The 27,327-nt window shown below is 39.6% G+C and overlaps 1 protein-coding gene across 1 annotated transcript in view; it reads right to left on the bottom strand.

Moving 5' to 3' along the window:
- The window catches only part of ADAMTS5 (ADAM metallopeptidase with thrombospondin type 1 motif 5), a 49,849-nt gene extending 35,702 nt beyond the window's left edge, over positions 1-14,147 (bottom strand). The window contains exons 1-2 of the mRNA XM_003934347.4: positions 11,629-14,147; positions 1,197-1,329 (exon numbers count right to left, since the gene is read on the bottom strand). Coding sequence (XP_003934396.2) covers positions 1,197-1,329; positions 11,629-12,732 — 1,237 coding nt within the window. The 5' untranslated portion in view covers positions 12,733-14,147. The remainder of the gene's footprint in view (positions 1-1,196; positions 1,330-11,628) is intronic.
- Positions 14,148-27,327: the final 13,180 nt, after the last annotated feature.

Below are 27,327 nucleotides of genomic sequence, written 5' to 3'. Positions count from 1 at the left end.
AAACGGATGCTTTGTGAGAATATTGTCTGCCTATTAGGAATATAAAAAAAGGTAGTTTTAATTCCCATTTAAAAGTTATAATTCTAACCTTAAAAAAATCAAAATCTGTTTAAATCAAAATCTTTTTTGTTACATATGGCAAAAGGTACAATAATGATCAAACCATGCTTTGCTCCCTAAAGGTGATGCTGAGTTGATATATACATTTAAAAAGTAAATAATTTAACTAAAAAGCAAAATGTAAGTACATGTGGATATAAATAACACCTATTATCTAAACTCGATCCACTTTGATCCCTGTAACAACTCCCTGAAATAGGCACTAGTATTCCTGTGTTTCAGATATGAAAACTGGAGCTCAGAGAGTTTAAATAATTAGACTAGTGTGACATAGGTAGAAAGTATTTTAGCAAAAATTGAGCTCATTTAGGACTAGATGTTGGAATTAGACAGAAAAAATTAGACACACACATTGTGTCTAATTCCAACACTTAGTCCTAAATGTACTAAGCCAATTTCTCATGCACCTAGTAAACTAAGTCAATACTTAGGAAGCACATATTCTTTAATTTGTAAATATTTTTTAGCAATCAACTCTGTCCTATATTTATAGATGTAGGATTTAGGTGTATTCCTTAGAACAAACAAATTAGGTAAGTGAAATTTTAAAGCAAACCCTGTTGAGTGTCAGGCTTGGTTTCATTTGCCTTGCTATTAAGAACCAGACAGAAATATTTGCCATAAGCCATTGATGACCTTTGACAGGAGCCTACAATTATCACTGGCAATGAAATAAAACATGTTAAATTTCTGTGCAAACTGATTAGCCCTGGATGAGTCAATACTGTTTCCAGTAACTTCTAAGAGGGACATCTCTGCATATCAAAGTTGCCTGTGACAAATTTCATCCAGGGGTCATTTAGGGATGCTTAAAAAGACAGTAAAATGACAGGAACGGTAGCAAATTTCTTGGGAACTTTTAAATGACACCGTAAGAAGAAAACCACCACTGTGTTGCTGACTTTGCCTACTCTCTCTCATGTTAGTTAACCCTAAAAGCGCAAATATAAACAAATTAAATCCCCAATGGTACATGCGAACCAGGAGAAATCTGGAATTAATTGCACAGTATTTTGGTTCCTGTTGCAGCTGTTACAAGTGTGATTTGGTTAGGGAAAAGAAAAGGCGCTGCATACCGATTTCGTGAGCCACAGTGAAAGCTGCGTGGAGGCCATCATCTTCAATCACAGCACAGCTGCGCTCTGGAGAACATATGGTCCCAACGTCTGCCATTCCCAGAGTGTCACATGAATGATGCCCACATAAATCCTGCCCGGGAGAAAAAAAAGAAATCATTAAAATCAATTTACATCCAGAAGGAGCCGCCACATACAGCCACTTGCTTACCCCAAATGGCAAGACGGGGATATGTTTACGGTATCACCTGTTCCTCTCTGGAAAGTTTCCAAAAGCAAACTCAAGGCAGAGACTCCTCTAAAGTACTCTGGGACTCAGAAACACAGACGGATAATGAAACTCAATTACATTTAAAAAGATGTCTTAGGATTGTAGCTTGTCTATTACAATAGCACCCGCAGCCTTAACAAAGCTGTAATGCATATACGTCTCAGATCACTTTCCCATATGGTCATGCTTAAGTCCTAAAATTCTGATGGAAATTCATGCTAAATTTATCAAAATCTGGCATCGTAATTTGTTTTCTATTACGGGGCAAACTGCAACCAGACATCTGCAACAGACTATAAATTTATTAGGAATTTGGATAGAAAAGTAAATTTTATTCCATAATTCTTTGAAAGGTCTTCTTTTACTCCCCAAATGAGCTGTAATTGTATAGATTGTGTCTACTGAAATCTGTGCATTTTTACTCAAACATTTAATGTAGCATTTCTCAACCTGACAAATCTGCAGAAAATATATGCCATATATAAGTTGTGTGTACATGAGTATATACATTTTTTTTTCTGGTAAAAAGTCATAGCTTTTCATAGATGTCATATAATCTTTTAAGAGATTCTCAAATAGGAACATTACCCCACCCACTAATGGTTAAAAATGATCAATTTAGATGAAAGGAACCTCAACAAGCCTCTTAAGATATGAAACATAAAGAGAAAACATAAGCCACAACTTTTTGACATGAAATATTCATAATGATAAACTTTCCCTTTAAATGCTAGTTATTAATGGACATTAGCATTTCTTGTGGTTGACCACAATTTTCTATGAAAATTCACTAACAATGTGCACATTTATATCCCCAAAGAGCAAGATCGTGTTTCTAGTAAGCCATAGTTAATGACTTCAAAAGGAATAGTTTCAAAAATATATTATTTCAAAAGACTTTTATTAATTAAAATAATAAATGTCTATTATATTTTATAAAATAAACAGTTTATACAGCAATCATCTTTGTATGCCTAATTTCCATACTCTCCAGCTTATATAGTAGGAACTCAACAAACGTTTGCTTAATTGAGTTGAATTGTGACCTACAGTCATATGCATTATAGTGCTCCCACATCTTTAATATGCTGTATGCTAGCAGAACGTCAACAGGCTCCAGACAACCAGAATAAGGCAATGTGACCACATAACCGATGCTACACACTCAGTGGCAACATACTCTTCTAACCCTTTCTTATTTTGCTACATAAAAATCCAACCAAGGTGAAAAGTATTTAAAAGCTCAGTGGTATTCTCTCCTCTTACTATGTTCTCAGGCCCTTATTGTGTTCTGTTTATTATGAGTTCTCAGCTAAGATAAGTTACAGTGTGGCCACCACGTTACCGTAGCTTTAGACAGTGGAAATCTCAGACAAGTAGCCTTGGTTAATCATGTCACAAAACCAACAGCCTTCCAAAGTTTCCTGTGTATCCTCACATGTCATCCCGTGGGATACCAAATTACAGCTGTTGTGAACAAATTAGTAGGTTTTCCAATTGAAATTGGAACACACTTTTGCATAATAATCAGTCTTTGAGATAATAATACAGTACATTTTTAACCCCCTCCCCAACAATCATTTCAGTATCACTAGGACCAAAAACCTAAGTCTTCATGACTTAAGGGAGTTGCTAGACACTGTAGGTTATATCTGTACACAATTTTTAAAAACAAGATTTATGTTTATATCACAATTTGGGGTTATTATCTTTAAGTAATAAAATCAAACGATTACATATTCCCTTCTTACTCTTTATGAATAAGCTTGGATGAAGAGCCACAGCAAAGGGAAATGGCTCTCCTGTTCGGGATAAAGATTAAACGAGATCCTTAATATCTCTCTGTTTACTGCTAATCAATTGCTCATTAGAGGCCATCAACCCTCCTTGTTATCCTTGAATTGGATTAAATGCATTTGGCCTATTGCCATGGAAATGTGACAAAATTATGATCAGAAGCACTTGTTATTTTTTTTAACCACATTGATTAAACTCCTTGACTACTCAGCCACACTATATATTTCTGTAGCTATAATTATGTAAACTGGCAACCTTTCTATTTCACTCACACAATTTCAAATCTTGGCAGTACAGTTACAGTTTCAGCCTCAAGATTTATAATAACATCTGAATTTCCTTGTGAACAACGTTGATTTCAATGAATTAAAACTAATGTGCATCAAATTGTTAAGAATACAGCATATCACATTCATGTCTACTTTCTGGTGATGATTTCTAACAACATTTATAGGTATAAACCTTATTTGAAGTTCATAGAATACTTTCTTAAATCATTAAATTCTGAGCAGGGGTAAATATATTGAGGCAATAGCATATGTATACATATATGTATACATAAATACACACATGCTATTATGTATACACACATATACATATATGAAATACATATAGGTTCACACACACACACATATATATATATATATATATATATATATATACACATATACATATATAAATCTAGGTTTGGAGGCAGAAGATACTGGAGAGATGTGAATCACATACAATAACATGTAAGAGGTAAATGCATTAAAAGTGCTGATGAAAGCTTATCTGTTTGTTCAGTGTAGATCTGTAAGTAAATTATATCTTTGTCATATCAAAGAAGGATTGTTTTATGCAGAATCAATATCACCATTTTGTGGAGCGTAAGGCAATAGAAGATTTAGTAAAATATCAAGGTTGCAAGAGTAGGCAGAGATTTATCCAGTGGTTTTGTGGTATGGTGTTGGCCGGGATACAAGACTGAGACATTGTGTCTAACTCAGAGTGTATTCATGATGGTCGGCACCACCGACAGAGATTTGATAGAAAGGTCATTGATACTGTGACCATTCACCAGGTATGACCTTTAGAAGGCTATAAATATGGCCAAGCTTGTGATTTATCATAGAATTTTGAATCTGTCATAATACCCAAGATCTACTGGGTACTTCCTGGGGATGGGATGGGGGATAGAGAGCTAGCAAAGCATACTGCTTTGAGAAGCAGATGCTCAGAACATGAATGCTGACACAGGTAGATCCCATCACCGCTGCAGCAACAACAGCTGAAATTAAGAATGGATATCTTATATAGGAGTAAAATAATAGCAACTTCTGTTTCTATAGATTTTACCTCTTGGTAAAGGGCAAACATAGAGCACAAGGGAAGAGCTAACAGAGAGTTCAACTAGGTTTCAGATATCTACCCATCTGTCTACACAATTCTTAGTGAAGAGAGATTAGTGATAGAAGAATTAATCTGGCATGGTACATATTTTAGTCATAAGAATTAACTACACACACACACGCGCGCACACACACACACACACACACAGAGGCATATTTGTTCTGTGGATCTGGTTCTTAAGGAGTCATTTGCCTTTCTGGCTACTTATTCAGCAATCCCCAATAATAGGGGTTTTAATTTTAGACGTCAGCAGAGACTACATTAATTGGAACTGTTAGGCCAACCATTACAATGACCCATTTTATACAATCTCTAGCCTTCCCTCTTGATATAACTATGGGATACCAAACACACAGAGCCCACATAGGTTAGGGGCCCAGGGATCCAGGAATATTTATTCCTAAAACAATTATCATGTGCCTAGAGTCTGCCAGACACTGTGTGAAGTGCTGACAGTGTGGTAAACAGATGAAATGAGATCTGATCTTGAGCTTTAAGGAACATCATGATCTAAGGAGCTAAACAGATATGTTAAGAACAAAGCAAACTGTGACTGCCATTATGAACAGATCTTTGAGGGAGAACAGAAGAGGCATTGATGAACTCTCCTTGAGGGAATCAATAAAGGTGTCTCCACGTAAGTGAGTGGATTTGATAGCCTGGGAGGAAGAATATTCTGGCAAGGGAAGACTAGTGGAAACATGAATGGTAAAAAGCAGAGTCTTTTTTGGAAATGACAGAAGGTTTGTTGTGGCTGGAACACAGGATCTGTTGAGTCGAGGGTTAACAGGGAACCTGGAAAGAGTTTGGGCCCAGAGTTCTAAGTCAGGAAGTTTTCTCTGACAAATATGAGGTAAGAAAGGGAAGAAGAGATGGAGAAAATTGGAGACTGGGGGTAGGGGAGTAGATGTTTGACTGAGTCAGTTTGGTAAACAGAAATGGAAGCTGGTTAGGGACAATGAATGGAAAGTAGATTGTTTTTAATTCGACGTTGTTAGTAAAAAGCACTGTGTAAATCATTTACATGCTTTGAGACAAAGCTCCTTCATCATTAACATAAGGAGTTTGGTCCGGGTGATCTTTAGGGTTTGTTCCAACTACACATGTCTTGTTATTAACTAAAAGCATTCCAATTTATAAAGAAATGAAAGCTCTGGGGCATTAAATGCCCCAAATCTCAAGCTTGTGCATACTGAAGCTGAAATTCAAACCTTTATCTAAACACCCAGAATCCTGAACTTACTTCATCATGGTTTTGTTAAGTCATCACTTATGTTATTCTTGACATTAATCTTATCCTTTGTATTCACAATCTGCACTTGGTCAAGCAAATTTCTTTTTTGCAGCAAACAAAGAATAGCCTGGGTTTATCTCTATGCTATGTTGGAAAAAAGTTGATAATTTAGAAGTATACTAAATATATAAAATACACCATGAAAGATATTCCAGAAAACAAGAAAATGGAAGTACTGGGTAAGAAAACTTGTGACATCATTAACTCCCCTCCTTCTCTCACCCGTCACATCTAATTAGCCACTGTAAGTCACTGTAGTGGTCCTCTGTTTCTCATTTTTTCCATTAGTCCTTCCTGCCTGAATTATCACCTGAGACGTCTAACTGGTCCCTTTTTCTCCTGTAACTTCCCTATCTACATGCTGTAGTCAGTTACCTTCTTAGAGCACAGATCTTACTAGATTCCTCCAGTCCTTCACATCAGCCTTAGCCTAGCACTCAAAACCTTGCACAATGCAGTTTCAGTCTTTCTGTCTGCCTCCACTGTACCTTCCTGCTCCATTCTGTCCACTATTTTGTGCATATCTCATGAACATTTTGGCCTCTGAACTTCTGCCCAAGACATTCCCTCTGCTACAAAGAATTTTTACTCACATCCACCTCTTCCTAAAATTTCTTGACCTAGTCTATGCCTCTCAATTCCTAATGCCACTGCTTTAGTTTAGACCACCTTGAGCCTCCTCTTGAAGATTTTTGAAACAGCCTGCTCACCCGGGATCCAGTCCACTACTTAGACCAGAGGGCTCATTTCAAAACACACCTCTGATCATTGATGTCTTCCTACTCATGGTCTTTTCATTGATTGCCATTGCACTTAATTTACAATGAAGACTTCTCAGCATGGTACAATAGACTGAATTGTGTCCTCTCCAAACTCATATATTTGGAGATACGGCCTATAGGGAGGATGAGGTTAAATGAGGTCATGGGGATAGGACTCTGATCAGATAGGATTAGTGTCCTTAGAAGAAGTGATACCCACCAGTGTTCTGTTTGTACGTGCAGGCAGTGGAAAGGCTGTGTGAGTACACAATGAGAGGGTGGCCATTTACAATACAGGAAGAGAGCCTTCACTAGAAATCGGACTGGCTAGAATCTTGATCTTGGACTTTCCAGCCTCCAGAAGTGTCAGAAGATATACTTCTGTTGTTCATGCCATCCATTTTACAGTATTCTGTTACGGTGGTCAGAGCAGACCAATAGACATAGTGTATAGTTTTTTTTTTTGTTGTTGTTGTTTGTTTGTTTTAGTAAATGGTTGTTATTATCTTCTCCAGACTAATCTATTATCATTCCCCATTGAACATGATGGTTTGGTAATGTCTGCAATGCCTATTTCCTCCTTATGTATCTGGTCAACTCCCACTCTTTCTTCAAAATTGAACTCAGATGGGGTCAGCAACCTTCTAATGCACTTCCGTAATACCTTACAAATACATCTACTGTTAAGAGTCATCATGCTGTACAACAATTACCATTTCTTTGTCTGTTTCCAGGAATAGATTCTTAAGAAAGGGGTCACTTTTTAAACCTCTGAATCCCTCTCTGCCTATGAGGAGCATATTACATATTTGAATAAATTAGTGATAATACTTTAGTTTAGAGAGCAGTAGACAGGACTGTCTTCTCTGTCTGCCATTTGTTAGCTGTTCCTCTAAGAAGATTACCTCTGTTTCTCTTCATATGAATTCCTTGTCTGTCAAAATAATTATACAATGGTTGCAGATTGTTGAAAGGATTAATTATAAAATAGTTTGTGGCCATGGATAGTACATAAGAAATGCTCAGTAACAGCTGGTTGAATCCAAATCCAATCTGTCCATCCTTTGAAGACCAATTCAATTTCACATTTGCAATGAGACCTATATAAAGGTCCATAAGCAGAATTAACTGTTACTTTCCTTTTCCTTTCCTTTTGTTTATATCTTAATACGGCATTTATCAGAGTTTTCCTAACAATAGAGTGATTGACAGATGTATCTGTTTCCTCTCTGTTGGTAATACGCCTAGTGCGCTGGAACCAGATATTTTCCATCTTGCTACCTTAAACTGTCTACATGAGTCTACACATAGGAGGTGAATATAGGCAGGTACCGAATAGATTTTACCTAACATCCCTCACAGCTTCTTGTAAAAATGTTAACTAGAGCTCTGCTACCAGTTTCCCCATTTCTGAGTTATTCATCCTTTTATTGATTAGGATTGACCTATAGACTGATTCCTTGACAAGGGTTCACTTTTGACTTTAAATGAGATTTAAACTCAAATAGGTGACTGAACTGCTCAGTCTAGGCAGCAAGCCAGTAAGAAAAAAGCACATCCCTCTCCTCCTTTCAAACTTCTGGTCTTCCTCTAGTGCCCCCTATTGTCAGAACCAAGTCAGGAGCTACTTGGTAAAGGAGAAATACCATGTGTGGAGATCTCGCTCCAGCATGGTAAGGCAGACTGTAAAGAGTTTTAGCTGAGACAGTGATCTATCAACTGGCATATTGATGGTTAATGAAAGGGAATTAAGTTTTTATATTGCATAATCTCTTAGTGGGTTTGATTGCAATTCAATGTTTTCAATCTATGAAAGAGTTAAGGCTTTTGCTGCTGTCATGCCAGGGGTGGAGGAAGGTTAAACAATTTCCTATTTTGTTATCAAGCAGGTAGGCTTTTGTTTCTAAAGAGTGAATGGTCTAAAAAAACGACTGTAAGAGTTTGTCTTTAAAGAAATTATTTAAAAAAAAAAAAAAGAGGACGTCCGGAACAAGGAAAGGATTCTGGAAAGCAAAATTAAATCCTGGGGAGATTGGATTTCTACTGTTTGATGGCAGAAGTGGTGTGAATTCCAGCATTAGTGCCATTTCAGAATGAAAACGGCTTCTATGCCAGGAAATTGACTGGTGCTAACTCCTTCTAATTAGAATAGTACTGGAGTGCTGGGTACAGTCCGGACAGGGAAGTGTGTTCATTTGATAAATGAATTACTAGGACTATTCTACTGACTTCCAGATGCAACATTCAAGGTGGCCTCAGCTAGTAAACAGAGGTAGAAAACATCCTCACACATTCACTTCATGCCTGGAAAACAAGCAATTTAGGAGAAGACATCTGGACCTAAATTTGAACAGGACTCAGAGCCCATCAAAACATGGATTTGATGGCTTGGCGTCTGGCTGCTAAGCAACGTACTTCTTACATTCAAAACAGAATTGTAAAAGTAGAATATTGGTGCCAACTCTTGGTATTTCTCATTGAAAAGGAAATAGCTCTGAAAAGTTTTCTTCAGGCCTTAAGATATCTGTTTTTCATGAGCTGGAAGACCTCAGATCTTCTTGTTTTTCACATTCTGAAGTATTAGGCAGAGATTAACTTTGCTTTGTGAAATACTCTCAAATGAATGCTGCATAAAGGCATTGAAATATGTTTTTCAGCCCCCTGATTAGTAGCGGTCTTTTAAATTAGACACATCTATTCCAAATACACATGTATTTCAAATATCTGCTTCTTGTGAAGTTCGATGTATATACTACAGGGGCAGCCAACCACAAATGAGATTTGCTTTCCTAAAAGTATGCTTCTGGTTGGCAAGGAAACCAGGGAGGGCCCATGTGAAATATTTTCCGTGTGTAGACTAGTTTGAAAAATGAATGTCCTTATAATACTGACAAAAATTAAGGTGGACCATTAATTTATTTCTCCTTTGCTTTTTATCTATTTAAAATATGCCATTAGGTTTTAGACTTTGGAAAAATAGAAACAGCGAACCACCCAAACAAAAAACAAATTCAGAAAAAGCAATCTACAAATCATTGAGAATCACTGAGTAGTTCCCTGTTTTCTGGGAAACAATTAGGAACATTATTGGGCAGGAGGTAGGAAGTAACAGACCTTATATTAATTTTTATTTATTTTAAAATTATGAAATGTGGATTTGTGTTTAAAAATGAAAGTGAACTACTAAAATGACCTACTCTCTTGGAGCAGTAGGCTTACAAAAGTATTTCTTCCTTTTTCTTAAGAGAACCTCCTTCCATAAACTCTCCAAAGACTCCTGCTTGGCATCCTCTTGTGATGCAGCAAAGCAAGGAAACCCAGACATGGAAAGTTGCTTACCAAAAAAAAAAAAAAAAAAAAGAGCTTGGAAACCAAACAAGAAAGAGATAGTTTTACAGAACTTCACTTTACAGAGAAGTCTGCAAACCAGCGTTCTACCATTTCAAAGACTAATGTGTGGAGGAATGGAGGAATTAAAAGATGGCTTCCAGAAAATCACTTAATGAGGAAAAAATTTTTTTCCATTGTGCACAGCACGGAGCATTGCCTGGCTCTCCCTAAACTGCCGCCCTCCAGCATCTTTGTTTACATGTGGTTTACATTAATGTCCACCCTATGAACCACAAGTGTTTCTCTACTCCAAATTTATCAACACTTTCCCTTCATACCAGAGGTGTCTTAGTAAAAATAGAAGAATTAGGTAATGAAGCTGTGTGATTCTAAAGTCTCCTGCAATCCATCATGTAACTTCTTATCCTTGTTCTGTCTGCTTCATTTCATACCATGATTTTACATCATACCTCAAAGTTTGTAATCTTTTATCTATTCTGGATGGGTCTCAAACGCTTAAAGAATGAGCTTTAAAAGTCAATTACCAGGCATTGAAGAGGCACAACTTAAAACTGCCAGTCAGAGTAGAGTTGTGACAATTGAGGCTTAGAACTATACCCAAGCCAGGCCCCAAACCAACCCAGACTTTTTGTGTAAATGTCACACAAACACTGTATAAATAGATACTGCATTCTCTCCAGAGCCTCTGAGTCTTAAACATCCATTTCTTTTCTTCCCCATTGCCATCCTTCTTAAAAGGGGGAAATGCTGGGAACACATTTCTTCCTCCTGTCTTGACTCTTCGCCCAGTTCTTCTGCACTGGGGCTTCGGAAACATAGTCATCCAAAACCCAAACATGCAAACGGGATGTGACCCTCCCTAGGCGGCAGAGTTGGCCTGGGCAGTGCCTGCGATGCACTGGTGGACTAAGCAAAGGAGCTGTTAAGGAACCTCAGAAGTTTGTCCTCTCAGCTGATTGGGTCTCTATACCCTGCTGGCCCGCCCACATTCCTCTCTTCCCAGGAGCTGAGATTCCACGGTGGACCTGTAAGAACTCCATTAGGAATCCAACCTGGAAAAGGATTCCTTTTCCCTTCCCATGTGAAGCAGAAGGGGTTCTAGTAAAAAGGTGTGGACATTTACAAAAGAAAGCCATCGGACAACAGTGACTACCGTGAATGAACTATCAAGGTTGGACACTTTTATTTTTACTGTAAAGAAGACCCATGATCCCAGAGGCAATCTTGTTTTCCTTTCTTTTCCCCATTTAACTGTGTCATTTCCCCAAGCATTCTAGTGCCTTCTTACGTCTACGTTCCCAGGCCGCAATACATCAGACTAGATGACATGCAGCATTACTGATTCTTCATGATTACTTAACCAGGTCTTGGCATTTAAGGCAAAAAATCCTGTGGGGCTAACCTGAATACAGGAGCAGAGTTGAAGGCTGGTTGGATTTCCTGCAAGAAGCAGTTAAACACATCCACAGCTGCAGGTTTGTGGGAGAAGCAAAGCCACCAGTAAGATTCCCTCCGACCTACCTCCTGATCCTAGGGCTGGGACCCCCGCATCCCGGCTGGACCTACCTCCCGAGTAAACAGGATAGCTGCGTCGTAGTGCTCCTCATGATCATCTCCCAGCTGGTTGTGTTGGTGCTGCCACTTGCAAAAGTTCTTGAGCGTGGTGGCCGCGTTCTTGCTCACCTCCAGGCTCTTGTCCTTGTCGCCCAGCACCACCACCTTCACCACGGCCAGGCGAATGTGGTTCTCGATGCTGGCATGGCTGTACAGCCTATTGGCAATGGAGGCCAGGGTGAGCAGGTAGTGCTGCAGGCCCCGGCCATACAACCGCGCCATGGACGCGTCAGCCACCAGAAGCAGCTCCACCTGGCGGGCCCGGGAGATGGAGCGGCGCCGCCGCCGCCACCACGTCTGCGGTCCTGGACCCCCAGCGGGCGAGAGAGCGGACTGGTCCAAGAGCTGCGAGGCCAGCGCTGTGCGTCGGCCCGGACTGCTGTGTGCCGGGGGACGCTCGTGAGGCTCCGGTGTAGACGTGGGGGTCTCGCAGCTGGCGCGCTGCGGCAGGGCCTCGAAGCTGAAGCCCTCGCGGGTATAGACGTGCAGGATCCGCGTGGACCCATCCCCGTACACGCGCCCCGTTTCCTCCTCCGCCCAGGGTCCGTGCAGCAGCGGCTTCAGGATGTAGCGCGCGTGCTTGACAGCAAAGAAGCCATCGAGACCCCCACAGAGGTCAAAGACAGCCAGAGAGCGGGGACTGCCGTCCACTGTGCCCCGGTAGAAGCAGTGGCTCCGGTGGCGCCAGGGCGCACTCGTCCCGCCTCCTGCGGGCACGAAGCCAGCAGTGCCCACCAAACCATCCCGCTCCAGGTCCAAGAGGAACCTCCGGCCGCCCGCGTAGACGAGGTAGCCCACCTTGCCGCCACCGGAGTAGAGTTGGTCGATGTTCTGCACCAGCCCCCTGCTCCTGCGCCGCTGCGCCAGGGGGTGCGGGTGGCCGGGAGGCTTGGTCCGCTCCTGCACCTCCTCCCCCTGCCGCCGGCGGGGCTGGGCTGCTGCTGCAGCAGTCGGAGGCTGCCCGGCTTTATCCTGGGCAGGTGCCGCTGCGGGGCCGGCCGTGGCCAGTGGCAGGCGGAATGCGCACAGCAGCAGGGACGCCCACCCGAGCAGCATAGTGCGCTGCCCGTGGGGAGGGGCTGCGCAACGGGGACTTTATGGGTATTTGTTGTTTGCTATGAAGTTACCGGGGCGGGGGATGGGGACACACACACACTTGCTTGCAAGGTTGAGTCAAGTGCCGGAGGGAGGGGGGCCCGGCAGCAGCGCCAGCCTGTCCCGGCCGCGGTGCCAGCGTGCGAACTTTTCTTTGTTGCTTGGGAAAATGTTTGGATTTGTGCTCCAGAAAGAGGAGGAGGAAAAAAAGAGCAGATTGAAAAAAAAAAAAAAAAAAAAAAGTCGGATAGTAGAGATTCAGCAAAAACGGGAAAAGGAAAAAAAAACAAAACGAAAAAACCACCAAATGCAGACACGATCGCTGCTCCAAGAAAAGTAAGGAAGGTACCGCGCACCCGGCTGGCAACTGGTGCGCGCAGCCTCCCGCCCCCGCGCCGCGCTGGACTCGCCGGCTGCGGAGGTTCCAAGCTCCGGGGCCCACTTCCTTTCGTATTTTGTGGCTTTCCTTGGCTCTGCTGGGACCAGGAGGAAGAGAAGAAAGAGAGGGGGAAAAGCCATAAAAATTAAAACAAAAACGCAGCGGGCAGCCTGAGGCGAGCTGGCGAAGCGGCCTGTGTGTGTCCCTCTGGCTGCGGTGTCTTCCTACCCGCCGTCATCCCCAGTCGGCCACTGCGAGCGCCGAGAGCAGCGCGAGCGCTGTGAAGATGCGAGGAGGTGGAACAATGAATTTATAGCGGCATGCCATCCTGCAATGGCAATTTCAACAATTCGTCACTGCACACTGCCTCTTAAAGGGAGAGCTACCCCCACCACTCCCACCCTTCCCGGTCCGCGCCTAATCAGACGGGGGAGGGCAAAAGAGGAGGGTGATCTAGGAAAGGGAGACCAAGTAGGAGGAAGGGACTGGGACCCGGAGAGGTGGAAGGAGGGACGAGGAGGGGGAAAAAAAAAGTAATGGAGCAAGAAAAACAGTTTCCTTGGCCACTTTTAAAGCCACACGGCTCCGGGTCTGTCTGATATTTCACAACCGATTGGGGTTGGCCAACCTCGGCTTACCTCATCTCCTGAACGGGTGTTTTGGTGTGTTTTTAAAGTTATTGAGACGTTTCAAGTCTCTCCCTGCCTCCTCCTTGCCTGCTTTTCTCGCCCTCGGTGGGAAGTTCCTGCTGCAAATTTTCCCCCTTCGCACACCGGTGCGCTCGCAGACCGTGCAACTCCATCCACCCGCCAGAGCTTCTCAGCATCCCGTGCGTCCGCTACCCACCGCGTTCCCTTCGCTTCCTCCCCTCTGTCCCGGCACCCGGTTTCTTCCCTCTCCATTCTCCAGCCTCTTCGTGCTTTGTGGCTCGCCAGATTTGGGCTCCGGGTGACTAACTTCTCCCAGCCACCAGCAGAGCTGCTGGGCGGTCGGAAAGCCCAGGGCGCTTCCTGGCGCGCTGCTGTGCCCTGGGGCAAGAAGGCGCGGCCTGGGAACTCCTTAGCTTTGTGTGCAAAGGGCTGGCTTCCTGATTTCACCAGCGCGCCTTTCATCAGGGTCCACAATCTGGCCCTTAATCCTGGCCCACTGGAACTTCCTTTGCTATGCAAACGCAAGGTGGGAAAGAGTGAACTCTTAAAGGGAATTCTCATTTTTTTCTTCCAGAAAGATTTTTAAATTTTGCGCTCACACTTTTTATATTTTGGCTTAAATGATAATTAAACAATAAATTCCTGTATCTGTTTTTGTCTTTTCTAAAGCAAGCATTTATGGCCATAGACCTTGACCTACCTTCGTTCTCAGAAATTCCTTTTAGAAAAAAAAGAATACTTTTGGCGGAAGGAAGATTGGTGCTTATTAGTACGCGGATGGCATTATCACTGCTACTCATTTTCTCTGTCCTCTTTGTTTCCTCTAATTATCATTCTAAGAAGGGAGAAGGAAAACCCGACGACTTTCTAACCAATACCTGGTAAGGATTAGAAGGTCTACCTACACTGTAGGGGCAAGAGCTCCGTCCATCCCCCAATTATTCTTCAGGCTAATTAACTAATGCACCAGGGAAAAAAATGAATGTGGTGTAATTAGCACATTTCCATCTTTTTCTGCATTTAACTTTGGTGATGCTGGTAATAGCAGGGCTGGTGCCTCAATGGTTTCCACGCTGATCACCTTCTCCGGGAGGTAACCATGAGGGTCCAGGACTGGTTGGAGGTTCTTGGAACGGCAATAATTTCTGGAAGGAATTACAGAATTGCCCGGCAACGATGCTGCCCATTGTCTCATGCCTGGAACACCCTCTGGAGTCATGTGAGAGGTCGACAAAACATTTTGTTTTAACTTATAAATTAAGAGACCATTGGGGCCTAGGGACATCCAACAGCCCCTGATGGGTTCTGACATACATCGGGACTAGGGAGGAAGTTAACTATTGCTGAAGGCCATTGCTTGATAATTCCACAATGCCTCAGCCTCTCAGTGGCCAGTTGCCCCAGGCCCATGCTGCCAGCTGGATGGGTCAGGATAGGAGGTTCCAGCAATATTCTCTGTCCCACCAAGGCCTTTGAGCCTTGCGTTAACCATTCTCTCTCCCGTGGTCCTTGCTTTTCACCTACGAATAGCAAACTTGATCTTTTTAATCAGTTACACTGAAAAAAGTCTAATATTTGGCACTAAACGCCATTTCTAATACAACCTTGGTTCAGTAAATTTAACCATTTCGTCATTGTTCATTTTAAAGAATCATTTTGATAGACAGGCATTTTAGGTGACAATGGTTTAAATTTGTTAATTACAGTTCTTTTCATTCACAGACAGATTTGTTATTTAGCATTTCAGGAAATTCCAACAGATTTTCTTTTCTTTCTTTCTTTTGTTTTTTAGATGAGGGGTCTTTCTGTGTCACTCAGGATGGTCTTGAACTCATGGCCTCCGGGGATTATCCCACCTCAGCCTCCTGATTACCGGTGATTGCAGGCATGAGACACAGTGCCAGCTTGAATTTGCTTCTTAATGAAGCCTTTCTGCTCTTTCACAAACACTGTGCTGAATGCTGAATCTGAATTTTATGCCTTTAACTATATAGTGACATATATAATCAGTTTATTCAAATGTTTAGAAATACATGGGAAGAACAGCACAGACACAGATAAAATTCCAAACATGAATATCAAGCATAAAATATTTGCTAGAGTCACATATTCACAAGGGAATAAATACTAAATCTTATGAATACAATGAGTAAATTCTTACATCTCAGAAAATCTCTAGTTGGATATAAATTTTTTTTAGAAAGTAACTTGGAGACTTTAGAAACCTCATTTGGTAGTATTTTTAAAATATTACACTAGTGGATTAGGATGAGCTGCTATGTTGTGGAAAAAATTACCATCTGTCAGTCCAAGAAAGTAATTTGCACTGGATAAAAGTAGCTGAACTTTTTTATTTTTACAGTAGAAAGGAAAAATATTTTTCTTTAAGTAGACTAATTGCTACTTATTCTAAGTAACAATTTTATTTGTGCATATTTAAAGAGAAATTTCCACTGCTTTTATAGAGTATTATGATCACAAATATCACTGATATGTGACTTTACATTTCCCAAATGGAAGAAGGACTTACTACTTGAGAAGGTTAGAATTTATCTTGGAGATCAGGTAGGACAACTTCTTCCATCTAAGAGTGAAAAGCTGAGACCTAGAGCCCAAAATGGCTTGCCTATGGATAAAAAGTCTACTAGTGGCCAAATGTCCTGAAACCTAAATCTCCCAGCTCCTAATTGGGCTCATGCTACAGCATTTCTCACAAAGTATACAGTTCAATAAATACCTATCTATCAATGTTCTACCACAAAGTGCCTTATGAGGCTCTCTGGAGGCATGAGAAGATCAACAAGTCATGAGTAATATTTGGAGGAAACTCACAATTTAGAGATGGAGCCATTTGTGTAACAGATGCACAGAATACGAACTGGAAAATTGAAATATAGAGGGAGAAAAAGCAAGAGAATAACTCCTGCAGGTGCTCCGAGCCCTGTATTTTCAATATAGCTCCACGCCGTAGGATTTGTATACCCCTGTAAGTAGTATTTTCTCAAATTTCCATTTGCTAAAGTGTCATTTCCTACTCCCCACCCCAAACTATGATTTTAATGGTAAGAGTGAGGAAATATCTGACAGTAAAATATTCCCTTCCAGCCAAACACCTGCTCCTTACCTCCCATGTAGAAGAATTACAGTCTCTCAGCTCTGTGTTTTCCTTTCCCACATCAAGATCCCTACCCTAGGCCTGCTGCTTTGGAACCCCTTTTAATATCAGCACCTTTGGTGGTAGCAGGGTATATGGATTCTGTGGGTAGGATCTCCACTACTAAACACCACTACTGCATGGGACCACTAATGAATGCCTGAGACTCTGGGTGAGCTTTTTCCTTTTGTGACACTTGCGTTGCAAATACTAGTTTTTAGAAGGCTTTGTTTCAAAACCAAAGGTTACACTTTGAGAGTGACTCTAGCTTTGATATGAATTCTTCATTTTTAGAGGTTGAAACTACATCTGAATCATCCTTCTTCCCTCCTTTTCCAGCTCTTTTTCTTCCTGTCTATCCCCTTTGACATTTACAATGGCAGAACATGCATCCTGATGCATTAATGCATGTGTACCCAATCTCATATGCATTAGTACACACAACACAGGGCAGCATCCATGTGACACACACATATTCACTAGAACTCGTGTTTCCCTCTAGGCTGCACTGATGGATTAATAGAAATCCTAATCAGAGATCAGATAATAGGAGAGGGAATTAAATGAACCATCCCCTGCCCTCAGGAAGAACACTTTCTAGAGACCTGTATTGTAGAGGTTCCTTTTTTTAGCCCTCTCAGGAAATGTTACTTGAATGCCTGATAAAACTCGAAACCATCTCTGCTATCTGATTAAGACATATTACAAAACAAGCTATCTATTGTGATGAATAACATACACATTAGAATCCATTTTACTTAATATTATAGAAAATACATTTTTTTGAAAAACCAGATTTTCATTTTTTATACACAGTAATTTTATACTATATAGAAGTCTTCAAATGAATAATGTACATATGCATTATTTAAGACATACAGGTGTTATCTGTAAAGTAAAACCAACAAGTCATGTTTTATACTGACCAGCTGTGAAATGTTGTTTTAGCTTTTCTCACACAATTATGCACATATTACTTGCTTTTATTAGTTACTTGAGTTCTATTTTTTCTTTATTTTCCAGAAATCATCAAAAATCAAACCTTACTAGAAACACATGGAAAATCAGGAATTCCCAGCAGAAAGTAATTTGAAACATTTGAGAGTTTTTTTCCTCCACTTCATAATGGCAAATTTCAAGCAAAGATTTCAGATTACTTACTGAGCAGTAGCTGTAGTTGTAGTGGGAATCGTTTCTCAGTCCTATAATTACATATATGTATACATTTTAAAGTTAAGGTTATATCTTCACACCACCTTGTTCAAGCTCTAGAATATTACATTCTTCCTCAAAACTATCTGGTCTCTCTATGTTCAATATATTTTTCTGGTAAATGAAGTAAGAATTTGAAGTAAGTCCAGACAAAGCTGATAAATATCATTTGGTTTCAGTCTCACCCCTGGCAAGTAGGGAAATGGAAACTGTAGCTTCTTGATCAATGTGATTATCTCCTACCCATGATCTTGGGGTCATTGTAAGTTGCTTTTGTGGTCAGTGGAAGAAGACACTGTCTTTTCTCCGACTGTCCATACACTATTACATACCCTCTCATACACACCTTTCTTGGTCAGGTACTAACAAGTGGAAGAGCAGTTATCTGGGTTACATTTCTAGACCTGGGTTCAAGTGAATACATTTCAGTTTTTTCCCACTTTATTTTTCTTAGGATGTGTTTCTCTTCCTACATGTCTGTTTCTTACTCTTTTAAATCAAGTTGGAAACAGGAAGTGACAGTGCATTCCAGGAACTCGCCATCAACTCTCCCCCTTTCCTCCTCCCAGCTGGCCCAACCTGGGCCTGTTGGAAACTTCTCTTTCATCACTAGATGAAATGCCTCTGACCTTTGAAAATATGAGCACATGAGCTTGAGGCAGCAGGAAGAGAGGAAGTGGGCTTTGACTGATTTACAGTTCAGGGAACTAACTCTTGCCCACAGCTTCTGGTATGGTTCTTTCCAAGAGCCAGACTACCATTTCAATCCTCTTCCAATCCATCTATACCGTTTCCAGTTTATGTTAGTGATAAAACAAGACTCCTCCATCCTTCAAGGAAATGGAACATCAGATTATTTTCAGAATGGGGGTGGAGAGGAAAGGATTCTGTTGTGGTGCCCTCATTTGTGAGACTCAAACTCTTGTTCATAATCATCTTCTCAGATACATCCTCACCACATCTGCCCAGAAAGTTTATCAGACCCTCAATGGCCCATGTTATTTTGGGTCCCAATGTTTCAGGTGACTTTTAAATGGCACCTGAAAAAGTTAATCTGACTAGTGACATTATCGAATTTATTGATAGTTGCTTGTAAATTACTAAATTCATATTTATAACTAACTATATAATCTCCAGGTTTTTTTGCATCTCAGACTCACACTTAATTTCTGATAAGTATTAATCAAATAGGCAATTATTTCATTCATCTATTAGCTTACTAGGTATCTTTCCTTCTTTTAGAGAATTCAAATGAGAAAAAGGATGTCGATTGAATCTCAGAAAGGTAGATGTATTAACATAGGAAAAATGGCCAGTATGACACAGAGAAAGCCTCTTACATATGTTACATAGCTAAACTCCACAGAAATTTTAGAGAATCCATAAATAACTTAAAAAATGTGCTGATAGAGCATTAAAGGGCAAAGTAACCTGATTAAAGTCTCTGCTAGCTTCCAGGCAACCAGTTTACCTTCCAAAAAATTCAAAACAATGTCTTGAGATTATGAGATTTCTTTCCCCTCTCTTCTCTCTCTATCATAAATCTCATTTTTGCTTTGGATTGTTGACAGGAGTTTAATGGTTGGGTCCCTCCTACATGAGTCAACTTTTTGCATGCTGAGGATAATAATGTCTCAGAATTATTTTTGTCTAACATCTCTTTCTTCTTTCCACATTTTTTTCTTTTCTTCCTCTTTTTCTTTCTGTCTTTGCCATGGAATGTATGTTCTATGGAACTAGGGACCATACCTGCCATCCTCACCATGGTATTTCCAGTTTCTAGTTCAGTAACTAGCAAATTGGAGGCATGCCAAGACACATGTAAACTATGCAAAGCACATATGTTAACTACTTTTTAAAAATATATATGCAGGTGGTTACTGATATTTCCCTCTTGCCCTTCTTTACCATTCTTTTTCTAATAATGAAAGCATACCTTTCCAAAGAAAGTCAGTCCACGTGTTTGAATAAGGTTGAATGCCTTCCCTTAGATCTGGACACTGGATACTAAGCCTGACAGGTCAGAGTGCCCCGTACATCTGGCCAGAGCTGCTGGTTTTGGTAAGAGCTCTGCCCACTGGACATTTACTCAAACTATTAGCCAAAAGCACCTTTTCTCTGGGATCAGACAATCCAAAGATCATGTGTTAAGAAGGGAAGTCAAACTGCTGTAACAAACACCTTTAAATGCTCAGTGGTTTCACATCAAGTGTATTCTTTGCTACTGTCACTGTCCCTTGTGGGCTGATGGCAAGCACAGTGGTGATCCATGCAGTAGGAGCTCAAGCCTGCTCCATGCTGTAATCCTTCCCCATCCTTAACCAGGTGCCTACAAGGCTGATGCAGAAAGGGAAAAGAGAGTAGTGAAGGCACACTCTCCCTTGCTTACCTTTTCCTAGAAGTAGCAAAATTCTGGACCATTGTCAGAAATATAGTCCATATGGCAGTAATAGCCCTATGGCTTCAACCGGATGTAAAGATGGGAGTGGGAAGCTGAAAAATACAAACCAGTAGTGAGCCAAGAAGAAAGAGGGAGAAACATCTAGCCAGTCTCTACTGACTGTCATTTTATCTCAGAGATCCCACCAAATGGGAAAGTCTAAGAATGAAGATGAACAGAGAGGAGAAAGGGAGAAAAAAGGAAAAAGTAAGAAAGGAGAGAAAAAGGAGAAGACAAGTCATCAGGATTCTTGAATCCAGTGATGTCAATAAAATCCCTTACTTTTGTTTAAGTAAGTTTAATTAGGGATTCTGTCATCTAAAGCAGAAGTAACCTGGTTAACATGCTACTTCGTCCAGGCCCGTTACATTTAGCTCCTAGCTCAGTGCTTTGCACGTAATAGACAATCTAAATATTTTTGGTATCAAAGAGCATAAGAATGAATACTCAATATTAAGATATTGAGTTAAAATTGTATATAGTGCCAGGCATGGTGGCTCAAGCCTGTAATCACAGCACGTTGGGAGGCCGAGGCAGGTGGATCATGAGGTCAAGAGATCGAGACCATCCTGGTCAACATGGAGAAACCCCGTCTCTACTTAAAAAAAAAAATACAAAAAACTAGCTGGGCATGGTGGCGCGTGCCTGTAATCCCAGCTACTCAGGAGGCTGAGGCAGGAGAATTGCCTGAACCCAGGAGGCGGAGGTTGCGGTGAGCCGAGATCGCGCCATTGCACTCCAGCTTGGGTAACAAGAGCGAAACTCCATCTCAAAAAAAAAAAAAAATGTATATAGTTATTGGTGTGATGTTAACTAAGAGCTTATTTTTTATATTATTTCTAAAAATTGTAGTCTCAGGTAACTAATAAATGTGTGACATTTATTCTGTTATTGTACTCCCTGTTTTTCTGTTCTGTCACCTATGAATGTCATTTATTTGCTGGTCTATATCAAAATTGTCAACACCTCTTATCTGCATTGGTATAGTAAATATAACATTTTTACATTTATAATTAATCAAAACCAAGACTTCCACTGTATTCCTATTATTCTAAGCTTGCTTAATCATACTGAATAATTATCTGCAAAATCCTGGAATGTAAGGACATTAACCTTCCTCCAATGTTTATTCTGAAGAAATGTTTAGCTAGCCCTCCTCATATCACGTCTGACCTTGCAGTATAGAAAAATACTGATCATTGTGGTTCTTAAACCATTAGAGCTAACTGCCTAGCTGAACATCATAACAAAATTCTTCTACCAAACGACAATGCATGGAAGGCGCATATTCACTATGTGCTAACTTTCTGTATGGTTGAGCACACCCTGCCAAAACCAACCAGCCAAAATGCCTGAGTTTATATTCTAGCATAGGCACTATCTGGGATCCTGTGGAAATTATTTAGACACTTTGTGTATTTTTCCCTCATCTGCAAAAAAAGTGACAATTATAACACATGCCTCATTGGTTTTTTATGAAGATTAGTGAGGTTAAGAATTTGAATATGTGTGAAATACCTAGTACATAGCAAAAAATAATAAACGTATTATTGTTATTTTAAATTACCCACTATGGCAGTTAAGGGTCTTGTTTTAACTCTTTCATAATTTTGCCTCAGAGATTACCTCTGACTTTGTCCTGAGAGAATCTTTTGGAAGAGAATCACTAAGGCTGTGTGGAATAAAGAGTTTAAGACATTCCAGGTACTAAAGCTGGAGAAAAGCCTGATGCAAACAAGTAGAAAGTCCAAAAAGGTGTATAAAGATGCAAGACTTGGTCTAAGTTAAAGAAAAAGAACAAGAAATACAGCTTAAGAAAGGAATCATTACTATCTGTAACTCAGTTTAATAGAAACTTTTAGGTTCTAGAGCTCCATACCCCAAAGAAAACTCAGAGGGTGATATGGTTTGGCTGTGTCCCCATCCAAATCTCACCTTGAATTGTAATCCAAATTGTAATCTCCATATATCCAGGGAGGGACCTGGTGGGAGGTGACTGGATCATGGGGCAGTTCCCTGCATGCTGTTCTCTTGATAGTGAATGAGTTCTCAGAAGAGCTGATGGTTTAAAAGTGTGTCACTTCCTTCACTGTCTCTCTCTCCTGCTGCCAGGTAAGATGGGCCTTGCTTCAACTTGGGCTTCTGCTGTGATTGCAAGCTTCCTGAGGCCTCCCCAGCCGTGTGGAACTGTGAGTCAATTAAACCTCTTTCCTTCATAAAATATCCAGTCTCGGGTAATATCTTTATAGCAGTGTGATAATGGGCTAATACAGGTAGTAACAAATGGTATTGGTTGCTTTTAACTTGAGGGAAGAGTCGATGACTCTCATCTTTCCCGCAGCATAATGTTGTATTTGACCCCTAGGATGAGCGTATATGGTATTTACATTTTCAATCTCTGAGCGGTTCCCTGAAGAACTCAGATGCATAGAACCCAGCAATTCATAATTTGAAATGTGGCCAGTCTATGCAGTCGCATGACATTTCTTCTTCTGGGTTTTGTTGGTTTGTTTGTCTTGGTTTGAGTATTTTTTATTACATAGCAAGCAGCTAAGGTAAGGAGATTAAAGCAAATGCTAAAGCCACAACTCTGTTTCTTTAAAAGAGATGCTCCTCCTCAGAAGGTTAGCTGTTATTGGTGGTGGTGGAAGTGATGAGAACATAAGTAAGTGCAAGACATTGTGTTTTAAGGCAGAAAGTAAAACAGATAGGTTTAAAAAGGGAATTGAGTAATGGCAGAAATCTACCATGGAAATCATCTCCATTATGCTGCCCACAGGTAGAAGAAAAAGTGGTGGATGAGACAGCCCCTCCAGGCAGTTGATCTGTTTCAGAATTCACTCATCAATAAATGCTTGGTAGAAGTTGCAAATGGCCAAATGTGTTATTACACACAAAAAAACACATCTGTAAGTTTCCATTAAAATGAGGTTGAAGAAAGAGAGTCAAGAGTGCAAACATTTCAACAAAGCTACAGGTGGTGAAGGCAAGTTGTAGGCAGCTAAACTAAGCACACCTGTAGTGAATGTTGCTTTTAAACTTCCAAAAACATTTTATAGTTTCTGCCACATGTGATGTCAACAAATTCATTGTTTGACTTACTGCCCCACATGTGTTCTCTTGATGAGAAGAAACTCATAGAAGAGAAATAGTATGTTTAATAAAGAAAATACTGGTCTACGTTACAAGAGAATACTTCCCCAAATATTCATTCATGTGATGGGTAAGAAAACACGAGGATTTAAGAAAGCCAAGGATAAATTGACTCATCTACTTTTGTGGCAATGCAGCATATTTTGGGATTAAGACTCACTTGTTTTCCTGTTCTGCCATTTCCCAATATTAAGAAACTTGAATAGGAACTCGCTGAATGTTTATTGACATTCCATTAAAAAGAGCATAAGACACTGCCAAAAAAATTTTTTTTCTTCAAAAATGTCCACAAGTACATTGGGCTAAGGTGGTATTTTAAAAGATGTGTGTTCTCAATATTTTCTTGACATATCTATAAGAGCAGGAGAGCATATTTTGTCTTTGTGTGTCTGTTGACCAGGGAAAAATAGACTTCCATCCTCTAGGAAGCAGTGAATCTCAAATATTTTGGGGCCCTTTTATCCCTTTAAAAATTCTTAAGGACCCTAAAAACTTTGGTTTATGTGGGTTATATCTACTCATATTTACCATGATGAAAATTACAACTGAAAAAGTATTTTTAATAACAATAACACAATTATCATATGCTAATGTAGGTAATATTTTTATGACAAATAATTATATTCCCCCAAACAAAAAAAATAGTGAAACAAATGTTGTTGTTTTATATATTGACAAATTTCTGTATAGAAGATAGCTGAATTCTACTAACTTCTTCTGTATTCAGTCATTTTAACATCACGTGTACTCTCCAGAAAACTCCACTGTAATATCTTTGTATTATTATAAGAACATTTTTAAAATCTTGGAGCTCTCTTGAAAAAGCTTCACAAATCTTGCCCTAGAAACTTGCTACTGCAAACCAGCATCTGCATGACTTAGAGCTGGTTAGAAATGCAAAATCTCAGGCTAGACCGCAGACCTATTGGATTTGCATTTTCACAAACTCTCCAGGTAATTCTCCTGTACACTAGTGAATAGAAGGATGCTGTTACTTTGTTTCCATCTCTTCCTGACTCCCCCCACCCCAGGGGAAAAGAGTGGATCAATTGATTGGTGAAGTAAAAAGGTAGACAAATGTCAGCCCACATTTTCAAGTTGAATGTAATTAATATGGCAGAAATCACTGGGCATATGTGGCCTTTTTGTGTGTCAGGGTGGATGGAGGGTGAGATGGATCTTCTGCGCTTAATGGTTCATGTAGCAAACTGGATAAATGTCTTGCTCTTCCCGTAGCAGCTCCCAAGGCTAACCAAGGAAGTCAGGATGGAAGGATAAAGAATCATGTTAAAACCATCCTTCAATTATGCTTTGCCAATTATATTTTGATCTGTATCCTGTTTCTAAGTTGGTTCAGAAAGGGAGAAGGCTGTGATAATTTGCTATTCCCACATCTCTCTAAAACTAGCAAATATAAGTCTTCTGTGCAATGCTTAGCCCAGTCAGCGTATGTGCTCATTAAATGTTGCTGCTGCTATTGGATGTAGAAGAATAATCTAGAACTTAATATTGGTTCAATTATTCTTTTTCTTTTTTTCTGAGACAAAGTCTCACCTTTTTACTCAAGATGCAATGTAGTGGTACAATTATAGCTCACTATAGCTTTGACCTCTTGGGCTCAAGCGATCCTCTCACTTTAGCCCCCAGAATAGCTGGGACTATAAGCACATGCCACCACATCTGGCATTTTTGTTTTTATTTAGTTGTAGAGATAGGTTCTCATTATGTTGCTCAGGCTAGCTTGGAATTCCTGGGCTCAGGTTAACCTCCTGCCTTGGCCTTCCACAGTGCTGGGATTACAGGTATAAGCCATGGTACACAGAACAATTATTCTTTTACTTTGAAAAAAATAGACTTTAAATATTTTTACAGGAGTAGATATTAACACCTAGGATCAACAAAACACATAAAGTTTATACTTTTACATCTAAGTCACAATTATAAATATATAAACTTACATTTTAAATTTATATTTATGCATGTTTATATCCCTCCATTCAAATATGCAATGAATATGGGTAAGATAAAATATGAAAAGAGATAAATAGAAACAGGCATTCTCTAAAGCATATCTCTTTAGATCAGAAACAGAAACTCAAAGTTAAGAAGTCAGAGGCTTTCTGGCCTCTGTGATAAGCAGGCAATGGCATCTAAGTGTTTGGCCCCTGTGTGCTAATAGAGACAAAAAAAAAAAGTGCTCTAGCACAATAAATGAAGGGCTAAAATCTGCCTCACTACTTAAAGCTCAAACTTAAATCTTACCACTGATACCTAGATTACAGTAGGAGGCTTACAAAAATGGCAACTAAATGTTATCTGCAACAATGTTTTGTTACAAGCTATGGTCCAGGTCAGTAATGGAACCAAGCTCAGAAACCATAAGCTGAACCAACAAAACTAGAGGACTAGTGAATACACCTGTCCTATCCCAAGTATCTCCTCTGGCAGAAGCATTGAAATCATGCAGTATTAGGGTGTTAGAGCTAATGACTGCTAAGCAGAGATGGGTAAGTACCGAGGAAAATTTTTAGAAAAAACCAAACCTTCCTATCTAAATGCACAAATGATATTATACAGAAATAAAATGCTAAAATTACAGGCAACAAAATCATACGTCAAAATATAAATATAATTTCAGTGGAGGTTGACAAAAATTTTAAGTAAAGTTTCTGAGGATATTTTAAGAGATAAATGAAGAAATAAATTTGATTAAAAAATAGAATATTAGGTAAAATAAAAAGTAAGAGGAAGCATAAAAAGGAATAAAGTCAAAATCTTGAAAGTAAAAAGTATATGTTTTAAAAATATAAAAACTATTTTAATGGATTCCATAAACTGTGCATACAGTTCAAGTGAATTAGTGATTTGGAAGAAGGTGACTTCATCTAAAGTTTTTCATAATAGAGACACAAAGGCCAGGTAAAAGATGTATATGTTAATAAGAAGGGTAACAATAGAATAAGGGAATGATAGAAAAGCAGTATATGAATGGAAAATATTTGATAATTTTCCAGAATTCATTAGATCAAAACTTTACTATGCATGCAAAATGAATTAATTGAAAATAATTTTAATTTAGACTCTTTGTGTTGAATTTTACTAACAAGAGAGATAATTCATTTATCTTAATGGCTTCCAAATGGAAGGGAAACCCAGATTAACACATTTTAGACAATTTTTTTTTGTCAGCAAAAATAGATAACTGAAAACAGTAGATAATATCTTTAAAGGACTGAAAATTTAAACTTAAATTTTTATACCCAGCTATATTATTTTTCAAGAATGAAGACAAAATATGCTTTAAAAAAGTTTTTATAACTAAGAAGTTTTACCATCAATGAATAGACCTTTATAAAGGAAATGTTAAAGGATAAAACTTAGCAAGAAAGAAGGTCAGCCCAGAGAGAAGATGATAAATGCAAAATTGATAAAATGCATTGATAAATATATTGAATTTTGACATAAAGGTAAAACAGCCCAACTTGTATGCTTTTCTTATTTCATTCAAGGTAATTAAATGGAAAAAATTATTATGAACTTTAGTATAGAAACTATCCTGAAAAAGCTT

Source organism: Saimiri boliviensis, chromosome 18 (assembly GCF_048565385.1).
Source record: "Saimiri boliviensis isolate mSaiBol1 chromosome 18, mSaiBol1.pri, whole genome shotgun sequence".
Classification (NCBI taxonomy): domain Eukaryota; kingdom Metazoa; phylum Chordata; class Mammalia; order Primates; family Cebidae; genus Saimiri; species Saimiri boliviensis.
This window is presented reverse-complemented; position numbering and strand designations above follow the sequence as displayed.